We start from the raw sequence: 23,042 nt of genomic DNA on the forward strand, positions 1-23,042 counted from the left end.
TGGAGCAGTTGTGGAGCAAATAATTTTGGAGCAACTTCAAGCACAAATAAAAAAAACTTGATTAACGTGAACTCGCATGTCTCAAAATATCAGTGAGGTCAAGTTTTTCACAACACAAAAAAAACTTCAATAGGTGCTATGTTTGGCACCACTTACCTCTAATGGTTTTTGTGACAAAATTTAATAGTAACTGAGACTGGCAAAAATCTTTACTATATCAGTTGCTGGTAATAGCATGGCTGAGGATGCTGTCTACAATTGGCTACTTACTAAACAGTGTTGGTTTACAAACTAAACACTCAGAAATCCTTCCATTCTGTTCCTATCCCTTCCTGCAATAATTATTTTCAGTAATCATATCTTATCATGCAGGCCAGGGTCATGTTACCACAGGCCGAACCTCTCCTCCTTTCCTCTCATTAAAATTCCTTTCTCTCTCTATCATGCTTTTGATTTCGTCTAAGTCTCGTGGAAGTGCCGCATTGATACAAAACGTGGTTATGCATATAACGAGAGTTTGATCCCACACAGAAACCAAATCTTTGCGTGAACACAGCATAGTTTTCCACAGCCTCAGCGTCACAAAGGGGGACACTGGTCTTTCGGACCAAAAAAATTACCCGAAAATCTATTTTCTAAAAATGACATTTCTGGAATCCGCAGCCATTAGTCTCCAACTCTAACAATTCTTTTTCCTTCAGGAAATCGGTACTTTGTCCACAATATTAAATTCAGATCATCGTGTGCACTGAATTTGTGCAGGAGCAGATGATTTAACAGCATGAAAACTTTGGACACCTGGCTGTCTTCGTATCTCGATATCTAGGACAGACAGAGATGTTATATTGTTTGCTAAGGGAAGCTGAGGGCACAATGTGTGCAATAATTGAATTTGTAATTCTGCAAAGATTATCGACACATGATAATCACACCTTAAATGTTGTTATTCCAAGTGCTGTAAAATTAATTACAAATGAGGCTAAAATGAAAAAACGGCCTTGATTTTTGCACTCTTTACTCACCCTATAATGTAGTCATAGGTTAAAAAGTTTTTTTATTGAGCCGTTTTTTGTGCACAGAGGTACTAATGAATGATGAATTAAAATGAATTACCTTAGGAAACAGCTAATTTATGGAAAAAGTAATTTCAGATTTGAAACCAGTATAAAAAACGGCAAGGTGATACAGTTTCATTAGGATTGGACTGAAAATGAGGAAAATAGGTCTAAGACCAGTTCACAAGGGCAGACGTGCAGGCTAGATGATGGTCCCTGCTTCTTAAAACAGTGCAAAAAGCACAGACGCAAACAGAAGGGACGCAAACAGAAGGGACGAAAACAGAAGGAACACACAGATTGCTGACTTTCAACTGCGTTTATTTTTGAAATTTACATGTATTTATCCTAGGGGTGTGCAAATATTCGAAATTTCGAATACAAATCGAATATGTTTGATATTGGATTCATATTCGTATTCAAAAATTGATATTCGTGAAATTCCGAATACTGTAGAACCCCGCTGTTACGTTCCTCACTGCTGCGTTTTCCAGGCTGTTAGGTCGTTTTCGTCCGGTCCCGGCATAGCTCCCATAGGATGCAATGTATTGGGTACCCCGCTGTTACGTTGCAGCTGTGAAAACGTTCCCGCATGATACGTCGCAACCTGGCACCCCGAACCCGGCCGGGCAACGCGCGCCAACCGCCATTTTGACGAGTCTTGGCCAGGCTTGGCTACGAAATTGGCTACAAAACCATGGCCTCCGAGATCACCCCCTTGCATGCGCGTGGGTAATCTCGGAGGCCATAAAAAGCCGCATGCGAGTTGGAGAGATTGCCACTAGATGGCCACTGCCTCGTCAGCCGAAGCGAGTAAAACCCGCGGGCCCGCAGCAATCCAGTCTTTCTTGTTTGTGCGGTTCAACCCATCCGAGTCGTCCGTGTCCTCCCGTCAACACCTATGCTGCCTACGCCTCATCGGGCTTCGCTAACACCGCGAGCGATTTGTCGTCCTTTGATGGCGTCGCGCAAGCGCAAGGCGCTTTCCCTCGAGGAAAAGCTGGATGTTCTCAACGCAGTCAACAGGCAGCCAGCGCGGAAAGAGTCAATACTGGACGCTATGCACTACGTCACTTCAGCGTGGACTGCAGTGAGCACGTCAACTGCACAGCACTGCTTCGCGCGGTGTGGCTTTTGCATGGACGGCAGAGAGGAAACTGCCACGGAAGCTGAAGAGACGGAAGCAGCCTCTCATGATCAAGAGCTGAGTAAAGCTTTGAATGCGCTGGGTGCCACGGGAGTCACGTATGACGACTACGTCGCCGTGGATGCTGCTGTCGTGACGTCCGAGTGTCAGAGTATCGCCGAGATCGTTGCAGACTCGGCTGCGAGTGAAGCCTCAGACTGTGATGATGACGAGGAGCATGAGCCGCATGATTCCGGGGAGTTGGCGGACCCGAGCTTTGGAGAAGCCGTCGCGGCTCTGGACCTCTTCCGCAGGTACGTCGCACCTCAAAGCTATGCTGAGAGCAATGCGGCTTTCCAGGCCATCGAGAAACGCGTGGTGTTTTCCAGCGAGCGGAAAAAAACGGCAATCGACCATTCTCGATTTTTTTAAGACCTAAGCTCACTTGACGTCGAAATAAATTGTCTCAAGGCAAAGCTGCACTGTTTTCATTAATTTTCGGACCTTTCCTCACTGTTGCGTTTTCCCGGCTGTTACGTTTTTTTTTCGCGGTCCGGTGAAAAACGTATGAACAGGGTTCCACTGTATTCGAAAATTCCCGAATACTCGCCAGCGATCATATACTGCGCACACTTTCATAAATTCGACCGTGGCAAAACCACAATATCTGAGCAAATTAGCCGATAATCGAGTTCAAAATTCCAGGAAAACAATACAGAGGTCCTATCCCCTTCCTTCTCCGCCATTTATCACGCGGACTGACCGCACCCCGACGCCGTAAGGCTTCACCTCGTGAGAATTTCCCCTTTCCCACATATCACCCATGCTGCGAACAAGATGGCCAACGGGCCGCTTTGAGCAATAGCAACGCGAAATCGTGCTTTTTTTAAATTTTTCGGTAATACGCCCACATCCGAAGCCCACATTAATGCCCACATCTGAAGAACGCGTCCTGTCGCCTTCATAACTCTCCGAGCGTGACTTCCTTCCGCCATCCCGTTTTGTAAACTACGCTATGCGAGAAAGCCGACTTGCAGAATGCCGCGGGAGCCTCCTGAAGGGGCGCGTCGAGTTGTCACAATAGGGCAAGCAATCCTGTAAAAATCCCGCCTACTGCATGGTGCATTGTAACCAGACACCTCTTTAGCGGCCGTAATGGTAGGCGTGGCAACAATCGGAAGGACTCCGTCGCTAGGGCAAAAAAACAGCCTGGCTGCATAGTTTCGGTTTCTGAGCTTCACCGCTGCCCGGCGGCAACTTCAAATGTCGGCCCGCGCATTCGCCGATAGTCCAATCCCAGCTCCGCGCGGCTTATTTCTTTTTCCATTTTAGAAACCGCCTCGCCGCTCTGACGCCAGTGTGTGTTAGCGCGATGGAGCCGCCTCATAAGGCCTTACTGCGTCTTCAGCATTTCCGGCAGCATTTCTTTTTTTTTTTTTCGGGAGGGGGGGGGGGGGGGGGAATTTTATTAACAGAGGCCTTCAGATGAACCGGGCATTTCTTCCAGTCCCTTGAACTCCGAATGAATGAGGTTTAATAGTCATCACGTTATTTTTTTGTTGCCAGTCTTGTCATTTTATGGATTTTGTTTTGCATGACCCCATTATAGTTTGGATACTGTTATTATGTCTAATCAAGTAGTAAGCATTTCTGTGCACGTTTTTTTATATGGTACTGAGGCAGTCTAGTTTTGTTTATTTTAGTTGAAAAGACCATACACTATTTTGAAAAAAAAATAAAATAAGGGCAACAACGTTTGCTTGCTCATCATTTTCAGAAATTTTTTTTGTACTGAACAGATATTCAATATTCGATTCGATATTCGTAGCCATTTTTTCTTTATATTCGTATTCGATACATATTCAAAAATTTCAATATTTGTACACCCCTAATTTATACACATGGCTTGATGAGCAAGATATGGCAAACAGGTACAATGCTAAAGAAAAAAAGAAAAATGCTAATTGCATTTTGCGCACTTTGTTAACTGCGCCCATTCTTTTCCTGTATTTATACGCATCAAGCTAAAAGTATTAATGCACGTAAATTTCAAGAATAAATGTAGTTGGAAGTCAGCGCTGTATGTGTCCCTTCTGTCAGCGTCCGTGTCTTTTGCTGCACTGTTTTAAGAAGTTAGCTAAGACCAGTGTCCCTCCTTAAACAGACAAAAACTAAGAAACGCATATGACACAACCCAGAGTGGCAAAACGACCCATGCAGTGCCACAACTTCTTGCCACTCGTGCTTCGCACTGCCCTGTGGTACAAAAGTTCACCCTTCCCTTCCCTACTCCTCACAGCACTTGTACTGCCTTTCCTTTCTCAGTAGCCCACGCCGCCTCCTTTTCCACATTAATTCTCCCGTGTGCGCTGTGTGCTTTGCACAACAGCCGGGCCTCGAAATGTGAGCTTCTCCTCAAAGCTCAGAGGTGCACAGGCAACTCTGCAGCATGGGATTCAGGTTTTGAGTAGGGCTATTTCGAAAATCACTCAACGGTCATACCTGGGGCGCGATTACGGATCAGTCTCAATCGAAATTGTCTCAAAAAGTATATCATTTGCCTCTCTCCTATTGGTCGGCGGCCATTTTGATTTTTTTCGTCACTGACTGACGTCGTAAATGGCGCAGAAGTGGTGACGTTGGCCATCTAATTATGCGGGCAGATTGAGACGATTTTTTGAGACTGGAAAAAGTAGTATCAACACGTTTGAGACAGAAAATGGCGGCTGTTTACATCGTCGTATACGCGGGTGACCGCGCGAGCAACGGTGTCGGAGGGTGCATGAAGACGACTTTGACGCGCGGGAGAGTTATTTCGAGGAGACTGCGCAGTGTCTGTGCGACGAACTCGCCGTTGAACTGGGAAGTGCGCGGGTGAGTGCGCTGTCAGTGGAGCGGCAGATGCTGTGCGCGCTGCGCTTCTTCGCCTCCGGTGGGTTTCAAGGCGCCGTTGGAAATGAAGAAAACGTCGGCGCAGCCCAACCGACTGTGAACAAGCCTTTGCGGCGGGCAGCGGAGACCAATGTCAACGTTGGGTAACAGAAGGGGGGTGTTCGCTTTCCGAGGAGACCCGAGGAGAAGGCGGCGGCGAAGGAGGGCGTCCTTTGCCTAAACGTTCGCCGCGGCAGCATCTCCGGCGTCGTCGGGTGTGTCGATTGGGCACTCATCACTATCAAGGAGTCTGGGGGCAGTGCTGCGAACGAGCCGCAAGCGGTTCTACGCTGCGGACGTAATAGTGAGTATACCTCGGCCACTGTTTTTGACCGCATGAGTTCAAGTGCTACAAGTGCATGAGCTACAAGTGCGGGCCTCGGCAGCGAGAGTGAGTACGGGCTGTGCTTGTTTTTTCTCAGATCTGTGGCGCGAACATGTGCATCCTGGCCGTGGACTCGCGCTGACCCTGATCCTTCCGCGACGCGTTTGTCTGGCGGCATTCCGAGGCGGAGGAAGGCCTGCTGGACGACGGTGATTTTTTTTCTGGGTAAGCAGTAAAATAGCCGTGTCACCCGTCGGGCGAACTCAGTCACATCTATTGAGCTCCAGCACTATGCATTTGGCCGGATCTGCTAAAGCTACAAGAATCAGTCTGGACAGTTACACAAATGCAGACACTTTACAGTATGATACAGTGTATTGCCACCCTTTCCTTTTGTTAAATATAATTGCAGCAGAAACACAGGACACATATTACATTGTTGAAATGCATAGCCTTTCCTGTTGAAGAAACCAAAGCAAAATGCACCTGACAGCGCTTGTGTTTTGTAGGCAATCATAGCGCATCATTTATATGAATATGGTGGTAAAAGACTGACCTTACAGTAGTGCTCACTTATACATCTAAATCCTGCATGTATGTATGCTCTTGAATGTCATATTCAGCAAAGCCTGGATGTGGGCTACTTGGCGTGAGTCTTCTACTGTATAGCAGAGTGTCCTGCAATGCTGTTGAGATCACTGAGAAAGGACATGCTTAGCCGCATCATTTTTTGTAATGCAGGAGACTATGTCTACCCACTGGAGCCATGGCTGCCTGCACCAGTTGCATGACATTACAGACCTGACTCAGCAGAAGGCCTGTACAACACGCCACATGCTTTCACACAATTTGTGGCTGAGCGCTGTATTGGAGTGCCGAAGAGCTGCTTCCGTTGCTTTCAAGGGCACCGGATGCACCAGTGGAAGTGGACAGTGCGCATCATCACCGCACGTGCTGCACTTCACAGCCTTTGTTTGGATGTGCCCATATCAGCAGAGGGTGCAGGCGACACTGCCTCTGACCCAGATAACAACGGGCCACCTCTAAATGGTGGCTGCCTCGTACAGACGGGATCCCTCCTCACCTGCCTCCTGAGAAGAACATGCGGTGCTGTACTTTTGGCCTCTCTAGGACGACCCGTCTCCAGAGGAAGGCGTACCGAGGGATGGTGCAGCGGCAGTTGCGATGGAAAATCTAGCGTCCAGAGACGACTCACCATGCTGGCATAGAGAGTCATATCAGGCACTCTTCCCCTGTTGCCACTGTCATTTCCTTGTGTCATTGCACAACACACATCTGCAAGTGTGTGAGCAATTGTGTGATGTGGTTGTGCCCTTGGCCAACCTGTGTGCAGCGAGAAGCCAGCAGTGACAAACAAGTGCCCCCCACCGGCTGCCACTTCATTTTCAGTGTGTTTGCTAGTATATCTTCCAGTCCCTCAGCAGCGTGTTGCACAGTCTCTTCCTGAAGACGAAAAAGGTGTTGAAGCAGCTCGCCCAATTTCTGAAAAGCATCATTTTGAACTCTCTTTTGTCAATGCTTATGTCAGCCCACCTGCCCCTTCTCTGCTGTCTCCTTCCAGCTTGGTGGAGTGCCTATGGTCATTACCTGTGTGACGAACATGCATGAACCAAACGTGTAGTGCTGGAATAAGGCATGAAATATTTGTGATGCTTGTTGGAATCAAAAAGCTGTTTTTTATTGCATCATACATTCAGTAAGCGCGTTTATTTTTTTAGGCACAGCATTTGACACGAGTGTTTCTATTGCAGAAAAGGCAGTGTACATACAAGCATACTTTACCTTGATGTACAATTACAGTATGGCATTTCTGAGTGCAGTTAAGAAAAAAAATCTGAAAAATTGAGTTCAAAGTGCATGTTTTCTTTCATACAGAGGCTACCTGTACAATAAATATGGCATAGTACAGTGTACATGATGCATTTTCCGGACTACAAAACATTTTGGCACATATAAGTAGTGTAAATACCAAACCTAAGCTTTTAGCGTAATGGTGTGTGGCTAGGGGTTTCGCTCTGTGCTAAAAGCTGTACCTACTGCAAGGAAACCGCTGTACAACAATGCACAATAAAGATTGTAAGGTGCAGTGGCTACAATGACTGCTGAATGACTAGAACATCTTCACTGATAGACAAAGATGTGTAAACATCACAGACACATCATCGAGGAGATGGTGTGTGATTAGAGGTTAGTTTACAATCACAAATCATGCAACACCGTTACTGGAAATGCTCTACAGCTCTAAGAATATACAGGCAGCTCCATTGTGGGAAACTTTGAGCACTCGGTTATTGCCCCATAACTGACACCTAGCTTGGTTTGCGTAACACAGGGCTATGAAGTCTTGTCCATGATGACACGAGACGGTGACAATGCCGAATGGCCGGACAAGCTCCTTGTGCTATCATAAAATATGTGTGATAAGTGCAACTGCTTTCAAGCTACTTTTCGCCTAGGTATTTAATGTCCTAGTCATTTTCAAATGGCTGTTCCCTTTCAAACTGGAGTGGCCTGTATACAGGGTGTCTCAGAATGATGGACCATAATTTAAAAAAAAAAAAAACAAGTGGTCTTCCGACCTGAAAGGAAGTGCATGTTAGAAGCTATGCAAAGTATTTAAAGCCCTTCAAACACTGCCCTCACCAAACCCAGTTATACCAACATCACTCCACCTGCTGAGCAAAATACAATATTACACATCACTGCCCTGTCCTACTACCTCACTGCCCTGGATCATATGCAATTCAAGCGCTGTGTACCAGCAAACATGAACAAACTTGCTCAACTTTCTGCCCAGTTGCAATTAGCCTCTATACAAGCAAACTACTTCTTTCCTGGTTGACCCTGGATCTACTACATGATCAGTAAATAACGTTAATGGAACAAGCTCGTTCTCTCCTCGGTGACAATAGCAAAGTTATCAAGTCAAGTGCTTCCTTTCTCTCTAAACAAAGTGGAGCATAAACATCACAATTTCTGCATCTTGCACAGGAAAAAAAAAAGAAACTACGGCAACAACTGAACATAAACCGAACGGAGCTACAAAAATACAAACGGAACATCAAGTGCTTAGCCCGATGTGGGCGGCAACACTTGGTTACGAGGCAGAAGAGTGCTGCCACAGAGGCAGGCCGTGTCGGCTCTCATTTCCCGCACCGAGATTGCAAGCTATCAGCAGCTGCACCTGTCTGTCGGCAGTTGCTTCTATGTGATGATTCATGGTTTTCTGGTATTTTCTAAAGAAAATAAACAGAACCACACGTCACTCGGCGATCGATAGGCGCCGACCGAGAACACAGACTAAAGTTGTCTTCGTCGATTTTCGAGCCGAGCGCTGCTTGTAAGTTGATCTCGGCAGGCCCGTAGCATTCACTGCCTTCAATCAGATTTTTCTGCGCACTTAAGACATCCGCAAAGTACCTTGATTTTAGACGACACGCGAAAAAACAGGAACTAGCCATGGAATCAGCTGTTTTCTTGCAGGCCGCCATGTTCACGTTATGCCGCTGCCAGCGCGCCCTCATGGCAAGAGAAGTTAACCTGCAGCAAATTTAATTGCGAAACTGAGAATGCTTCTAATTTTCCCTCGTCTTGTTGAGATTGCAACACAGTTTACTACCAAAATAAAACATTACTTGTTTCCTTCATTGCGTTTTTGTTCATTTTCAGACTAACATGTTCACGCTATACCGCTGACAGCACACCTTCGCGGCAAAAAAAGTGACTGAACAGCAAACTTAATTGCAAAAATGAAAACACTGCTTCTTTTGCTTGGTGCTGTTGGGTTTTAAATACAGTTTCTTAGCAAAATAAAACATTACTCGTTTTTATTCACTGCGTCTTTACTGCAAAACATTAGTCTACGGTCCCTTGTCGTGCGAATAGTGGTTTCGGGGCGGAGCCCACCGCCTCCTTGCTCCGCATTGGCCGATTCGGCGGTCGGCGTTTCTCGGTGTCGTCATTTTGACGTCACTGTCTCAATATTGAGACAGTTTTTTGAGACTGATCCGTAATCGCGCCCCTGGATGCAGCCTCTTTTCGAGAGCCCATTTGAATTAGCCGGTGAGGGACCTGTAGCATCTGAATTAATGAGCTTACGACGCCATAGACTTACATGGGCGCTGGCCGGGACGACCAAAAAATCAGGCAGTCCGGAAAATCAAATTTTGACGGAAAAAATCACGAACTTGTTATCAATAAGCCGGCGGAAAGGGTCAGTTGTACTGCACACATTCTAAAACTCCTCATGGCTAAATTTCGCCGTGCGACATGTGCACAGACAACGGGCGGCGACTGCTTTCACAAGCTCTGCCTGGCTGTGCTGCCCTCGGCATGTCGCCGATGAACGCACAGGTTGGGCAAAATCTAAACAGGAAAGCGAACACGCCGCTGCGGGAACTGCACTGCGCCCGCATTACAATGGGCCTGGAACGAGAATGCGAATATGGCGAAACAATAAGAAACGAGAAACAGCAAAAGTAAGCTCTTTGTCGGCGTTGACCTTCGTCGTTAGGCCTAGCGACTAGAGCCAAAATCGGCATCGTATTCGGCGATATGCACTCTGCGGTGGCTTGCGTATAATCAGGGGTGTCTTGCCTGTCATCGAAATGCCTGTTGTTTATGGTTTTACAGTAGAAAAGTCAGGGTTGCAGTGCGTTTTGCCGCGGTACGCTGACCTCACTTTGAAATGCACCACCGTTGCCTCCCGCGCTCGCAGTCTCCGTGAAGCTGTACGCCTCCCGCGCACTTCGCTGCTACCTCTTTCTGTATTCAGGACAAAAGACTCGGCACAGATGAGTTCCACAAACTCTGACTACTGTTCAAGTTTGTGCGGCGGTAGACATTCAAGAACAGTATGAATTCGAAACCACACGGGCGCAATGTACCGACTCGCGCAGAATTTCAGCATCTCAAGTTAAGAGGCTCCCTTTAAGATTGAATTTGGTTTGGTTTATGGGGGTTTAACTCAGCGACTCAGGCTATGAGAGAAGCCGTAGTGAAGGCCTCCGGAAATTTTGACCACCTGGGGCTCTTTAACGTGCACTGACATGTGTTCGCTTGACATGTTCACATGTGCACTGACATGTGTGTTTTTTGCCGGTCCAGATATAACGATAATCGGATAAAACGATCTGGTTTTCCGGTTTTCTCAATATCGTTTTATGTGGATTGCACTCTATATTCGAGGCTTTTAATTTAAAGCATTATCCCTACGGGAGATTCACTGGACCCACGCCAATTCGTCGTAAGATGCAGGCCATCGCATGAATGGGGGACGCATAATCATGGTCCCACTCTATAACGATAAAATCAACACCGAAATGATGGATGCAATAGGATTCTGGTGGCCTGGAAAGTGTTTACTACGAAAATTTGCCTGAAAGTTTGAAAACTCACTGTAAGTGCAGCTAACAGACTGGCATGGCGAAATATGTTGCGTGCGGCCTAAAGCCCGTTTCTTGTGCAAGCAAAAATGGTAGTGATTCCTGCCACCGCGGAGCAAAAACCCGTTTCGAGTCGTTGCGGTGGCTCGAGCGGAGAAAGCGATGAGGTTCCAACAACTTGGAAATTTTTCGCCTTAACGCGCCTCTCAATCACTCAATTCACTCAACCTTTAGAAACCAAGCGCTATCATCGTTGCTATCGCTGCACGAAGGAGGGCAGAGCCTGCTCGGCCGCCACCGTGCAACGCTTCCTCGTGCAAATGTAGTTTCCGCCATTTCTGCCTGTTTGTGCGTTCATGAACTGGGCACAAAGTGGAGACCTTGGCAGCGTGCCAAGATGCTGTACACCTATAACATGCCAATGTGTTTATCTTTTGACAGAAGCATCGGCGGTGGTGACGCGCTCGGCTAACTTGGCACAGCATCAAGACATTGTGTGTCCTTGGCAGGAGCTTTGGTGGTGGTGTCTACATACACGGCGGAATACATGGGTAACGTGGGTGTGTTCTTTTGGTGTTTTTCTTTTTTTTGTCAGTCAAGATATAACGATAATCAGTTATAATGATCAGATTTACTGATTTTCTCAATACTGTAACAAGTGGACCGCACTGTACCCTTTGAGGGTCGAATTGTTAAAAAAAAAAATTTCTCAGGTGGTCAAATTATTTTATTGCAGATTTTGAGTAAACTGCAGCGTAGCAGCCCCGCTCGCTTACTGTGGTGAACTGTGTGCATGAAAGAAGACTGCAATCCAGAGGTGTGAAGCTCGCTCGCAACCCACACGCTTGGCCTGAACCTTTGCAACCTTTGAAAAGCGACCTAGGTTCTGCTGAGCCACAACCCCTCTTACAAAACAAAGAACACAGCAGGCGGGAAAAAAATGGGGAAATGGACATTAATTTGGTTACAGGATCACTTAGAAGTACAAAACACCGTAAGAGCCATCTTCGTCAGTGTCAAGAGATGAGACATCGCGTGCTGCCATAACGCCACCACATTACTAGCCATCTGAACAATTCGAAATTCAGTGAACCCAGAGAGCAAAAATATCCTTATCAGCCTCAGCAAGAACTAAAGGAAGGACAGCACCAATAAAGATAGAAATCAACATTCAGAAACATACCCCATGAGTGTTGGTAATAAAAATAAAATAAGGAGAGCTAACAAAGATAGAAATAAATATTCGTGGGCCTCAGCAAGAGAGTGCAATAAAGATAAAGTCAATTTTGGGGCACCTCCCTTGAGATCACGTGGAGAAAGATCAAGCGGAGAAATTGACGTGAGTCCCATAACCCACTCTGCATGCTGAAGCTCTTTCCCACCACAAGACGGTTATCACAAGCAATTTTCTGATACTTCTTTAAGTCCTAGGAGGTGGCAGCACGTCCCCATGAGCATACAACTTCAGTAGAGCACGAAATTTCAAAGAAAATGTCGCCAGCGTTCCCGTACGGCAAAAAATGGCTATGGCTCAACTCGACTGAGCCAGGTTATACGGAGCAAAAGCTCGATTAAGCATGGTTAGACATGGTTAGGCACCACTGCCCTTTTCCACTTGAGATACTCTTGTTGTCTGTGCTTGTTGCCTGCTTCTCCAGACGTAAATCCCGTTCTCCATTGGTTGCAAAAATGTCGCCAGCGTTCCCGTACGGCAAAAAATGGCTATGGCTCAACTCGACTGAGCCAGGTTATACGGAGCAAAAGCTCGATTAAGCATGGTTAGACATGGTTAGGCACCACTGCCCTTTTCCACTTGAGATACTCTTGTTGTCTGTGCTTGTTGCCTGCTTCTCCAGACGTAAATCCCGTTCTCCATTGGTTGCATCAACTCGACAAGACCGCTTTCGCGACTTCTCTCTAGCCAATGTGGCTTCGTGACGCTCTCTGTCGTAGGGATGGCTAGAAGAAGCACGGCGCCTCCAATGCTCAGCCGAAGAACTCGTCCCGGTGACCGGTTCTGGCTCCATGCCTATGCGGTGTCTAGGCGGCGAGCGCTGGCCTTTATTCGGCAAGAGCGAATCACGTGGTTAGTCAAGTGACACAACTGGCAAGAGCGAGCGGTCGGAGTGGCGGTTGGCGCAGCGGCAGAACGAGCAGTAACTGCTTCGACAAGCCACGTGATATGACGTCACAGCCATACCTGTGGCGAGCCTTCAGTTAGGGATCAAATCCAAGCGTCATTTTACCTTAAATTACAGGGTTAAATTACATTGAAGGCCACAGAAGACAAAGTTCACGCAAAGCTTTGGTTTTCATACAGAATCAAACTCATGTTGTAATCATGTAAATGCGGTACTTCCGCAAGACAGAAAAAATGGAAAACATGGTAACAAAACATAACTAAAACAATTATCATACAAACAGATGATAAAAGCAGAATGGAGGGTATTTCCGAGTGTTTCTTTTATAAACCAACTAGTAAGTACCGTATTTACACGATTGTAAGTAGACTCGAATGTATGTCGGCCCCCCGCCCCCCATTGGCCTTGGCAATTAGGCCTAGTGACTATAGCCAAAATCGGCATCGTATCCAGCGGTATGCACTCTACGTTGGCTTGTGTATAATGAGAGGCATCCTGCGTGTCATCGAAACACCAGTTTACAGTTTTACAATAGGAAAGTTAGGGTTGCGGTGCGTTTTGCCACAGGTGAGTCGAACTAGGGTTGAAATGCAACATCATTTTCTTCGGCGCTCACTGTCTCCATGAAGCTGTACGCCTCCCACGCGCTTTTCTGCTTCCTCTTCCCGTATGCAAAAGACTTGACACAGATGAATTGCACGAACTCTGACTACTGCTCAAGTTTGTGCAGCGGACGACGTTCAAGAACAGTACGAATTCGAAACCACGCAAGCGCAATGTCCAGACTCATGCAGAATTTCAGCCTCGCAGTTTAAGAGGCTCTTTTTAGCTTGAATTTCGTTTTGTATGATCAAGTTTTCGATCTCTGCTGCAGTTTGAATTAATGAGGTTCCACTGTACACATTATATGGCGGCTTGGGTATTGGTGGCGAGTGCGAACAAGATCCGAAAAATCGAGCAGTCAGTTGCAGTGCGTTCAAAGTTTCAGGCGCTCTTATACATTGTCTCTATGGGCCATGTCGCAGTGCCGCGAAACAGTCCGAATAATCAAGCATGTCCTAAACATCAGGCATCCGAATTCTCGGCCGTCGACTGTAGTCACTGGAGTACTCGTCCACACTTGCGCCATCGTCCTCACTAGCGCTGCCGTCATGGTCGCTGCTGCAGTCCCACAGCATGTCGTTCTAACATCGTCGTGCAACGAAATCCCGCACTTCACAAACAGCCATATCACGAAATCGCGTGGAATAGCTGAAAATTTTGACTCTCTGCAGCTGCCACACCTGTATCACCCATTGTGAACGTCGAACTTGTGGCCTGGCGCACAGTTGTTTCTTTGGCGTAAAGAATGACAGCCATCTTGAATGTAGCTGTGAACGAGCACCGGTCGCTTACTGGACCCGAAGCACAAATGATTGGCAAAGCACTACTTCAAAAACTTGTGAAACGCGGCCAGCAGTAGTCAAATGCGTCGGAGCCAAAAAGAACCTAAGTGCGAGCGGCGTCGGCTCTTCCATTGGCTACCAACACTCCCCGGTGCTGCTGCCGTTCAGAGTGGTGGTGTGCCAAAATTAGAAAAGCAACCCTTCCATCAACTATTGACACTCCCTTGAGCACCAAGTGAGCAGTTGAAAGTACAAAAAAAAACTTGGAGGACACCTAGGATGCCTATTAAGAGTAGAATGCGATGAGTTATCTGGCTGCCGCCGCTTATCCGCAGCCGCAATCTGCAGCCCCGTGTGGGGAGCGGGGGGTGCTGGTTTGCTGCTTATCGACAGCTGACATCAGCCGCCATGTACGGTGAAGGGATGTCGGTTCTGCGCGTTGACATAGCAGCTGCTGAAGGCCAGCACCAAGAGCAATGAGACGGAGCCGCGCAGCAAAAATTCAACCACTCTGTAGCATGCCTGATATCTTGTTTATCTCGCCTTTATTTATGGTGTCATGCTTTGGTTTCAATTGCAAGTCGACCCACCCATTTTTGAAAAATAAGTCAGCTTACAGCCGTGTACAAACGGTAGCCACTTAATTACGAGACAGCATCCTCAGAGCCATGCCACCAACAACAACTAACGTAATAAAGACACCAATATAGTAAAGATTTTTTTTGCTGGTCTGAGTGACTTTACTGTGGAGAGGGTTCTTTGCATGTTAAAGAAAAAAAGGCGGACTATTTAGTGTGGTTAGGCAAAATGCGAATTACCATATTTACTTGCATAATCTGTGCACTTTTTTTTCCCAAAACTAAGGCTTCAAAAAGGGGGTGCGCAAATTACGCAGAGATTTCATCAATACATCCTAAAAAGCTCTACAAAGGTCATAACACACAATGTATAAGTTATACTGCCGAGTATATGTCGACCATGCAACTTGTGCTCCTCGCTGGCCAAAAAAAAAAGTTAACTCTAACTACAAGTCGACAGGGCACCTTCACAAAACAAAACACGGCAATGCGCTTGTGTGCTCCTGCAGAGATTTTTTCATTTGCTGGCCACATTGCGGGGCTCTTTCGGACAGGTGGTTTTAGGAAATGCTGTTTCTTGCTACCCTTAAATTAATATAACATATATTAGAAAGTAATGTTATGCCTAATAAAAGCTTTTGTTCTTTTTCTTTTCTTCCTAGCCTTTAATGAAGAATGTTCCACTTCAAATGTCTATTAAATATAGTGCTGGGGAAATAATAGTTCAGCTTTCCCAAACGCGCAGAGCTTGCACCTTTTAGCTCAGAGCAAAGGCTGAGGAAAATACTGCAGTAACAAACGATGAGCATCAGAAACAGTTTAAAAGTTTATTTGAATGTAGTCAAGTGCTCAGAGACCAGTTCGCATGAAGAACATTAACTTAAAAAAAAAAAGTTCGTGCTGGGCTGCTTATAGAAGTGATCATTTCAACATCACCATGGCTTCACTCCAATGCTAAAGTTTTAACGAAACCAGCTGTGCCGACAGCAGAGCTTTAAAGAAATGAGCTCAAAGAAATGTGTGTGGCCGGATTAATTTGAATGCTTTAAAATACACTCCGCTATAACAAATGCACTAAAAATTCCAGAAACCACAGAGAAAATTCTTGACTTGGCAAATCATATAACTAGCTTATTAATATTGGCGATTTCAGTGATGTATCACAGTATCACCTATACAGTATCGAGTACCTGTATCGGAAATCAATTTTGGTTCGGTACCTTGTATAGTTAAAGGAAATGCCATTTTTGAAAGTATCGAGTATCGGTATCGAAAATACTTTTTCAAGTATTGTGCCCAGCCCCGACAGCTGAATACTCACGCCTGCTGTTGGAAGTTGTGACAGTGGCAGTCGTGCCAGCTGAAGCTGTCGTCGGTGCTGGTGAAGCCACAGTAGTTGGGGTCCGATCTTGAGTGCGTGACTTGGGCCGCCCCCCGCCGGGATCAGAAACACTTGGTGTTGAAGCAGTGGCACTCCTCTGGGTGCTGTTGCTGCTGCCACAGCTGCTGCTGCTGGCACTGCTGAGGCTGCTAGTGCTACTGCTACCATTGCTACCCCCTGAGTGGTGTCTGCAAAGAGCACATGACACAATTTCAAACTCGGGCAATTCAAAGTGACGCGCGCTGCTTGAAATGCTGGGAGAGAAACAGGCACTGCATGAAAAATGCTCAACTTGACCATAGATGCACCTGTCACAAGCAGTCATGCATTTGAGTAATTAGGCATTTTCACCTAAGGGAAATGCAAGTGATTTAGAAGAGAAAAAGGTGTCAATGCAAAAAAACTACAAGTCCTGATAACGGGATTCCACCACATAAAATATTCTGCCAATGAACTTGAGTATTTTCCTGAAGTTGCACTTATGTACAGTCAATCCCGGATATATCGAATTATTGCCTGTATTGAACAGCTGTAAAATCCCCCTTAGGGTTCCCATGCAAAAGTATTGCAATTTTTTTTGCGTTTCTCAAACTTCCGTGCACCCCATATTTGATATATCAAACTCCGTGCCACGCCGCACCCCTGCAAGTGCGCTTCTCCCAGCACGACCCACCCTGGAAGTGCTTCTCCCACCGCTGCACACCCCTACAAATGGACTTCTCCTAATGGGTTCACGATCTTCCCGAGATCTCAACTCGTGCTCGGCGCTGGCCTTGGACACCTTCGAGCGGAGTAAGAGTCACATGATCAGAACTGTTTGGGGTGTGAACAGAAATAGGAATGGCCATAGGGGCATGTAAGCGGCTGGGATGGGGAAAACCGTGCTGGCCGCAGGCGTGCAGGCATCCGGATTCTGCATGTTGGTTGGCTGACTCCGCTAGCGTAGCCAAAACAAGCGACGTCAGCTAGCTCTCACCGTTTTGGCCATTTTGGCTCTCACTGCTGTCAGTGCTGCTTGGGAACGTGATTGGTGTGGTAAGGTGCGGTGGTCATTCTTTTCGCTTTGTTCCCGAGGCCAACGTGACTTTGCTTATGATTTGTGCGGTGGTCGTGCATTTTCTTTTCGCTTTATTCGCGTGTTCAAGAGCCATTAACGCGAAAAAAAACCAAAGAATTTGGACTTGGCAACAAAGGCGGACATCATTCGAAGGGTGGAGGCCGGCAAGAAGAAGTCGGTCGCCGATGAATTCGGAATTCCTCGCAACACGCTGAGTACAATCCTGAAGAACAAAGCCGACGTGAAGCTGAAGGCAGCGCAATCCAATCGCCCTAGAGTGTGTCATACGCGTGCTCCGACGACAAGGTCAAGGAAGTTTTGTACGCCTGGTTTTTAGAGACATGTGCCAGAAACATCCCTGTTGATGGCCCGATGCTCATGGAGAAAGCAATATGGTTTGCTATAGCCTTCGGAGAAGACAGCTTCACTGGTAGCACTGGTTGGCCGCAGCATTCTATGAATTGCTACTGCATCGTTGGAAAGAGCCTCTCGGGTAAAAGCGAGACGGGTCTAGACACGGAAGAGGATGGCGCTGGATGATTCGACAGCGAGTTTCGTGAGCTCTCAGTGTTTTCGCAGGCGCCATCCCAGACAGCATAACAGCACAAGATTTTGTCAGTGCTAAAGACGACATGCAAGCCGTTGCAGATCGTGCTGACATTGAGATCGTGGCTGACATCACAGATACCAAGGAAGCGGACCCGAGCAGTGGCGAAGATTCAGGCGAAGAGACCCAGCCGCCATGCACTGCGGCTGAACTTGTATCCGCATTCAGAGTCATTCGTTGCTGTTGTGGCGCAAGGTACTCGACTTCCTCATTTGGATACCATCAACAAGCTTGAGGACAGCCTAATGACCTTTATGGTGCAGAAGAAGAGGCAAGCGAAGCTCACTGACTTTTTTCTTGCGAAATAAAGTGCGGTGGTCGTGGAGCTATGCTTCCGTTTTTTGTGGACTTTAAAGGAGCAAATCGGTAACTTCCCACTTGTCACGATCCCAGGGAAATTGCCAGAGATGTGTACAATCTTTAAATAGGCATCTAATAGGCATATTTTATATTTCGAATTATCGATATATCAGTCTTTATCGCGATCTCCTTCGAGTTCGATATATCCGGGATCGACTTATAAGTCACACCCCTCTGCAATTGACAATTTTTGAAAAAAAAAAAAATCACACCTAAGTCACACAGGATGCACTTGCTTATGCACTATGTGAAGATTTGTACTTTCGAAACTACCGCTCAGACTACTCAAGCGGCAGTGTGCAACCCAGGAATGTGCAACCTGCACGCCTGTTTTCGGCTTGCGAACTCTGTGCCGTCCACGGAAGAGGCGGAGCGAGTGATGTCGGGTAACGTGGTGCTGTGTCCGCACCCAGACAAAATCGATTTCGTCCGTTATGTGGACGAGCCCTAACGAATCCATGCCACCAGCAGTGTAGCCAGACAGTTTTCTGCAAGAGGGATTGGGGTCGACTTGGGCATTGCACTGCACAGTAGCCTAAAGCGCTGTACATGAGTAATTGATAATTTTTTTAATGGAAAATTAAGCATCCAGAATTCTGTAACATTGCGTAGTCGGTTCCGACAACACACATTACAGTAAAAGCTCGTTAATTCGAACTCGAAGGGGACCGGAAAACTGTTCGAATTAAGCGAAGAATTATCGAATGGGCGCTAGAACGAGCAGTTATAGCGCCCCGCCGCGCAGGAATAACCCAAAGCAGTCACATCTAGACTCGTTACCGCAAGCTAGGCGCTACTACATGTTTGTGGCGGGCATATTCTGAGAATTGAATTCATCCGGTCCTAATGGCAAATGAAATAAAGTGATCGGTGAGTTATGGGCCAGAAACAAGTACTGGAATGCATTCACATGAGCAGCGAGCTTTAGTGCTGATATATGATGCTATTTATGCATCAAAACATGTTTATGTATGGCGAAGGGATGTCAAAATTAAAAGTAATCGGCGAAGTGCATTTGCTTGCGTTTCTTCTGCCGAGACTCCATCAGCATCATCAGCAGCTTGCCCAATGCTCCTGCGCAACGTCAGAGTTCTCATTGACAGAGAAGTGGCGTGCAGTAGTATCGAGCGCCGACACTACTTCATTTGCACTTGGCGGTGGCATAGTCTCGCTGCCGCCGTCGGACTCATCACTGTCGGCTGATGTCATCGTACGGGAGTCCTGCGACGACTGCTGGGAGCATGCAGCCTCAATTATATCGGCGTCAATCAAGGGCTCCAACATCTCCATGCTGCTGTTCACGTAGCTCACGCTCGCAGCACCAACAAAAGCCGTCATCGCCCGAACCGCCATACTACATTGTGTACACCGCGTGATCGCAACCCAGTGACCACGGCCCAATGAAAACATGAAACGGCTCTCGCCGAAGCATCAGCGGCGCGGGCGAGTGTGCCGGCACCGAAAACCTGCTGCAGCATGCACCGGAACACAGGCTCCGTGAGCCTCGTGGCTCCGTGAGCCTCGTGCACTCGGCCTTTTATTTTCTTTTCCACTGTTTTACATCTCTGGTAAATCTGGAGCGTGTTTTACTTGCTATGGGTCAACTTCTATCTACGAGGTGCGGTGTCAGCCAGTGGCTCCTAGTTCAAATTAACTTTAGCGGATGCCGACTTGTTCGAATTATTGGGAGTTTTCCCCCACTGAAATACACAGGGCTGTGCCAGGATCCGGGCATCAGTTCGAATTAACTGCAAGTCTGAATTAACTGAGTTCAAATTAACGAGCTTTTACTGTACTTGTATTTTAGACTTTTTGTTGCATTTCCTGGCTGAATATATTCAAAAATTTTGTGTTTTTGCACAAGTCGAATTTTGCCATTAAAAATTTTGTTTATTTGTAATTCATGTGCAATTTTTTCCTTTGTCATTAAAAAATAAAATTGTTAGCTATAACATGATGTGATGTGATTCTTAAATTTTTGGGTGAAAAAAACTTTACGCACAACATTCTGAAATTGCCTGTTTTCTCATGGTAAAAGAAAAGTTAACGTGCAGCCACATCGTACAGTTCACGGGTATCTAGCACTTTGCCTGCATTGAAATGCGACTGCCATGGCCAGAATCGAACTCGCATCTTTCGGGTCAGTAGCCGAGCCCACTGAGGATGTCTCGCACTGCATTTAATTTAAAATGTTGCCAAGTTAGAATCATCTCGAGCGAATCAGAGCCAAACGAAAGGATGCTTGATGCACCAACTAAATGCTAGCACCACTGCATTTTTGTGCCAAAAAGAATGTAACAGTTCCCAAAATCTCAATTCTTTGCGTGCCACTCACTTGTCCCAATCTTTCGGCTTCTCCCACTGGGATACCTCAGTCTTGCAGTTGTAGTAGTACTTCTTCCCCGATGAGCTGACGTGCTCAGACCAGTCTCGAAGCAGGTTTTCTGGTAGCTGTTGTTGCTGTTGCGGCTGTTCCAGTGGCTGTTGTAGAGGCTGCTGTACCGGTTGTTGTACTGGCTGCTGTACCGGCTGCTGTACCGGCTGTTGTTGCGGCTGCAGCTGTAGCCATTTGGTGAGAGAAAAAAAAGGTGTAGTTGTAAGCATCTCATTGTAAGCATCTCATCATAGATGCTGAGGCCTGGTTTGGGAAGTAAACCAAGCAACAAATGCATGGAAAGCTGGATGACTGCAAGGGAATAATCACTAGCTACAAAGAACAGATCAAGGAACAGCGCCTCACATTCATGCAACACCACTGATGTGTCACTAAAGCAATGTAGAACTTCCTTGATACAAAATGCTATGCGATAGCCCCTGATGATTTGCAATCTGTTTTTGCTAATTTATTACAGTCTGTCTGCACACAGGTACAGATGCAATATATATTTGGTGTCAGTCAAGATGGCATTGAAAGTCAGTGCCCATCCAGTCTTTGCTGTACCCTGCACCTGGTCTGTGCTGGCAGTTGTTTCCATAAGTTAAGAACCAAGAAGCCCCGCAAACAGCGGCGGCCGCTGTTGGTTAAGTGGGGTCGTGCGTTGCAACAGAAGTTCCAACAAATACGAAATCTAATGCTATCGCATTCCACTCTCAAGGTGGCTTAAGCGTCCTCATAGTTTTTGCAATTGCAATTCGATCACTAAGGCCAAGTTAAGTCAGTCTTCAAACTCTGCATTGCAGTGCTGGCTCCCAAAGTCAACAACACATCCACATGGCTGATAGTAAAATAACGTATCCTCTTTTTAATACAATGATGCACAAATTGTTTTTACACTTTCCACAGGCTAGAGTAGGATAGTAAGAGGAGGTGCGGAAACTTATACACTGGCTAGTGCAGTGGTTACAGATTGACAATACAGTCCTCAAATAAAATTATAAGGCAAACGAGAAATAACTGGTGTAAGTGAGACCACATTTTGACGTCTGTCACATCAAGCCATACTCCACTAAAACTGAACTTGCTAAGGGCTCTGACTATGAAGGCCACACACAAATATATGGAGGATGCACATTCTACATATTTGAACAATTACCATCAATATTCACAGATATGAAGAAAATCAAATAGTACCTCTTTGTTTCACACGGTAAAATGAATAACTAAATATTGGTTTATGGGGGCTTAACGTGCCAAAGCAACTCAGGCTATGAGGGATGCCGTAGTGAAGGACTCCAGAAATTTCGACCAGCTGCGGTTCTTTTACGTGCACTGACATAGCACAGTACACGGGCCTGTAGAATTTCACTTCCATCGAAGTGCGACCACCACGGCCGAGATAGAACCCATGTCTTTCGGGTCAGCAGCCGAGCAACATAGGTAACCACTGAGCCCCCGCGGCGGCCATGAACGACTAAATATTCATTTAGTATTCCAGAAATTTGAATGCTTGCATACCTCTACTACTTCAGAGGGGAATTTTTTTTTATCTTAGCCATTTCTTTTCCACCTTTACCAGCCGCCACCAGGCATTCATTACTACGTAGTCTGACCAGGATGACTGTGACACCATGTGTAGGGTGCTCCCAGACCCACTACAACAAGCCCTCATGCATATCTCAAAATATCAACAGAGTTGAAAGTTTTCCACATTACACAATAAACTCCATCTGGAAGGCCTTTTTGTTAAGAAATTGGGATGCCCGGCCTGCAGGCTGAGCTGTGAACCACGCCGCAAACCAACAAGCCACTCTGTATTTCAAGCAGTCATGGCTAACAAGCATGCCACCACCACTCCTAACTTCGAAGCTTGCAAAACTGGCAGCGGCGAAACAAGACAAGGGCAGCATTTTGCAGGAAGGAGTGTGTGCCTCCAACTACCCTCCCCCTGCTAGGTATCAGTGTCGTTCCGGCCATGGCATGCTTTGGGTGGCATCATCGTGGTTGCAGACACTTCGCCACTGCTCTCTTCCGATGATTCTGATCATTAGGCAGTAAGTGCATAGCCAGCTATGGGATTCAGGTCGCATGCTACGCTGCAAAGAAAACCTGAGGTAGACATGTTGAACAGTGAGCAGATTTTCTGGTCTGCTGGCTCCCATCCCGTGGCAGAAAATAACTAGAATTACACCATGTTTTCTGCAACCGCGCCTGTTCAGTTCTTAAATGATTCACTCTCATAGCTACACAAGGAGAGAAAAGCAAGTATATGACAGCTCTTTCCATAGCAAATCAGATCCTACTAAAAGAGGTA

The 23,042-nt window shown here is 46.5% G+C and overlaps 1 protein-coding gene across 2 annotated transcripts in view; it reads right to left on the minus strand.

Moving 5' to 3' along the window:
* wcy (WW domain-containing adapter protein with coiled-coil wacky) overlaps positions 1–23,042 on the minus strand; it is a 156,660-nt gene that overhangs the window by 74,836 nt on the left and 58,782 nt on the right. For both annotated transcript variants that reach the window (XM_077643649.1, XM_077643658.1), the window contains exons 6-7: positions 20,687–20,910; positions 16,268–16,515 (exon numbers count right to left, since the gene is read on the minus strand). In XM_077643649.1, the coding sequence (XP_077499775.1) occupies positions 16,268–16,515; positions 20,687–20,910 (472 nt within the window). The remainder of the gene's footprint in view (positions 1–16,267; positions 16,516–20,686; positions 20,911–23,042) is intronic.

The sequence above is a fragment of the Amblyomma americanum genome, chromosome 1 (assembly GCF_052857255.1).
Source record: "Amblyomma americanum isolate KBUSLIRL-KWMA chromosome 1, ASM5285725v1, whole genome shotgun sequence".
Classification (NCBI taxonomy): Eukaryota; Metazoa; Arthropoda; class Arachnida; order Ixodida; family Ixodidae; genus Amblyomma; species Amblyomma americanum.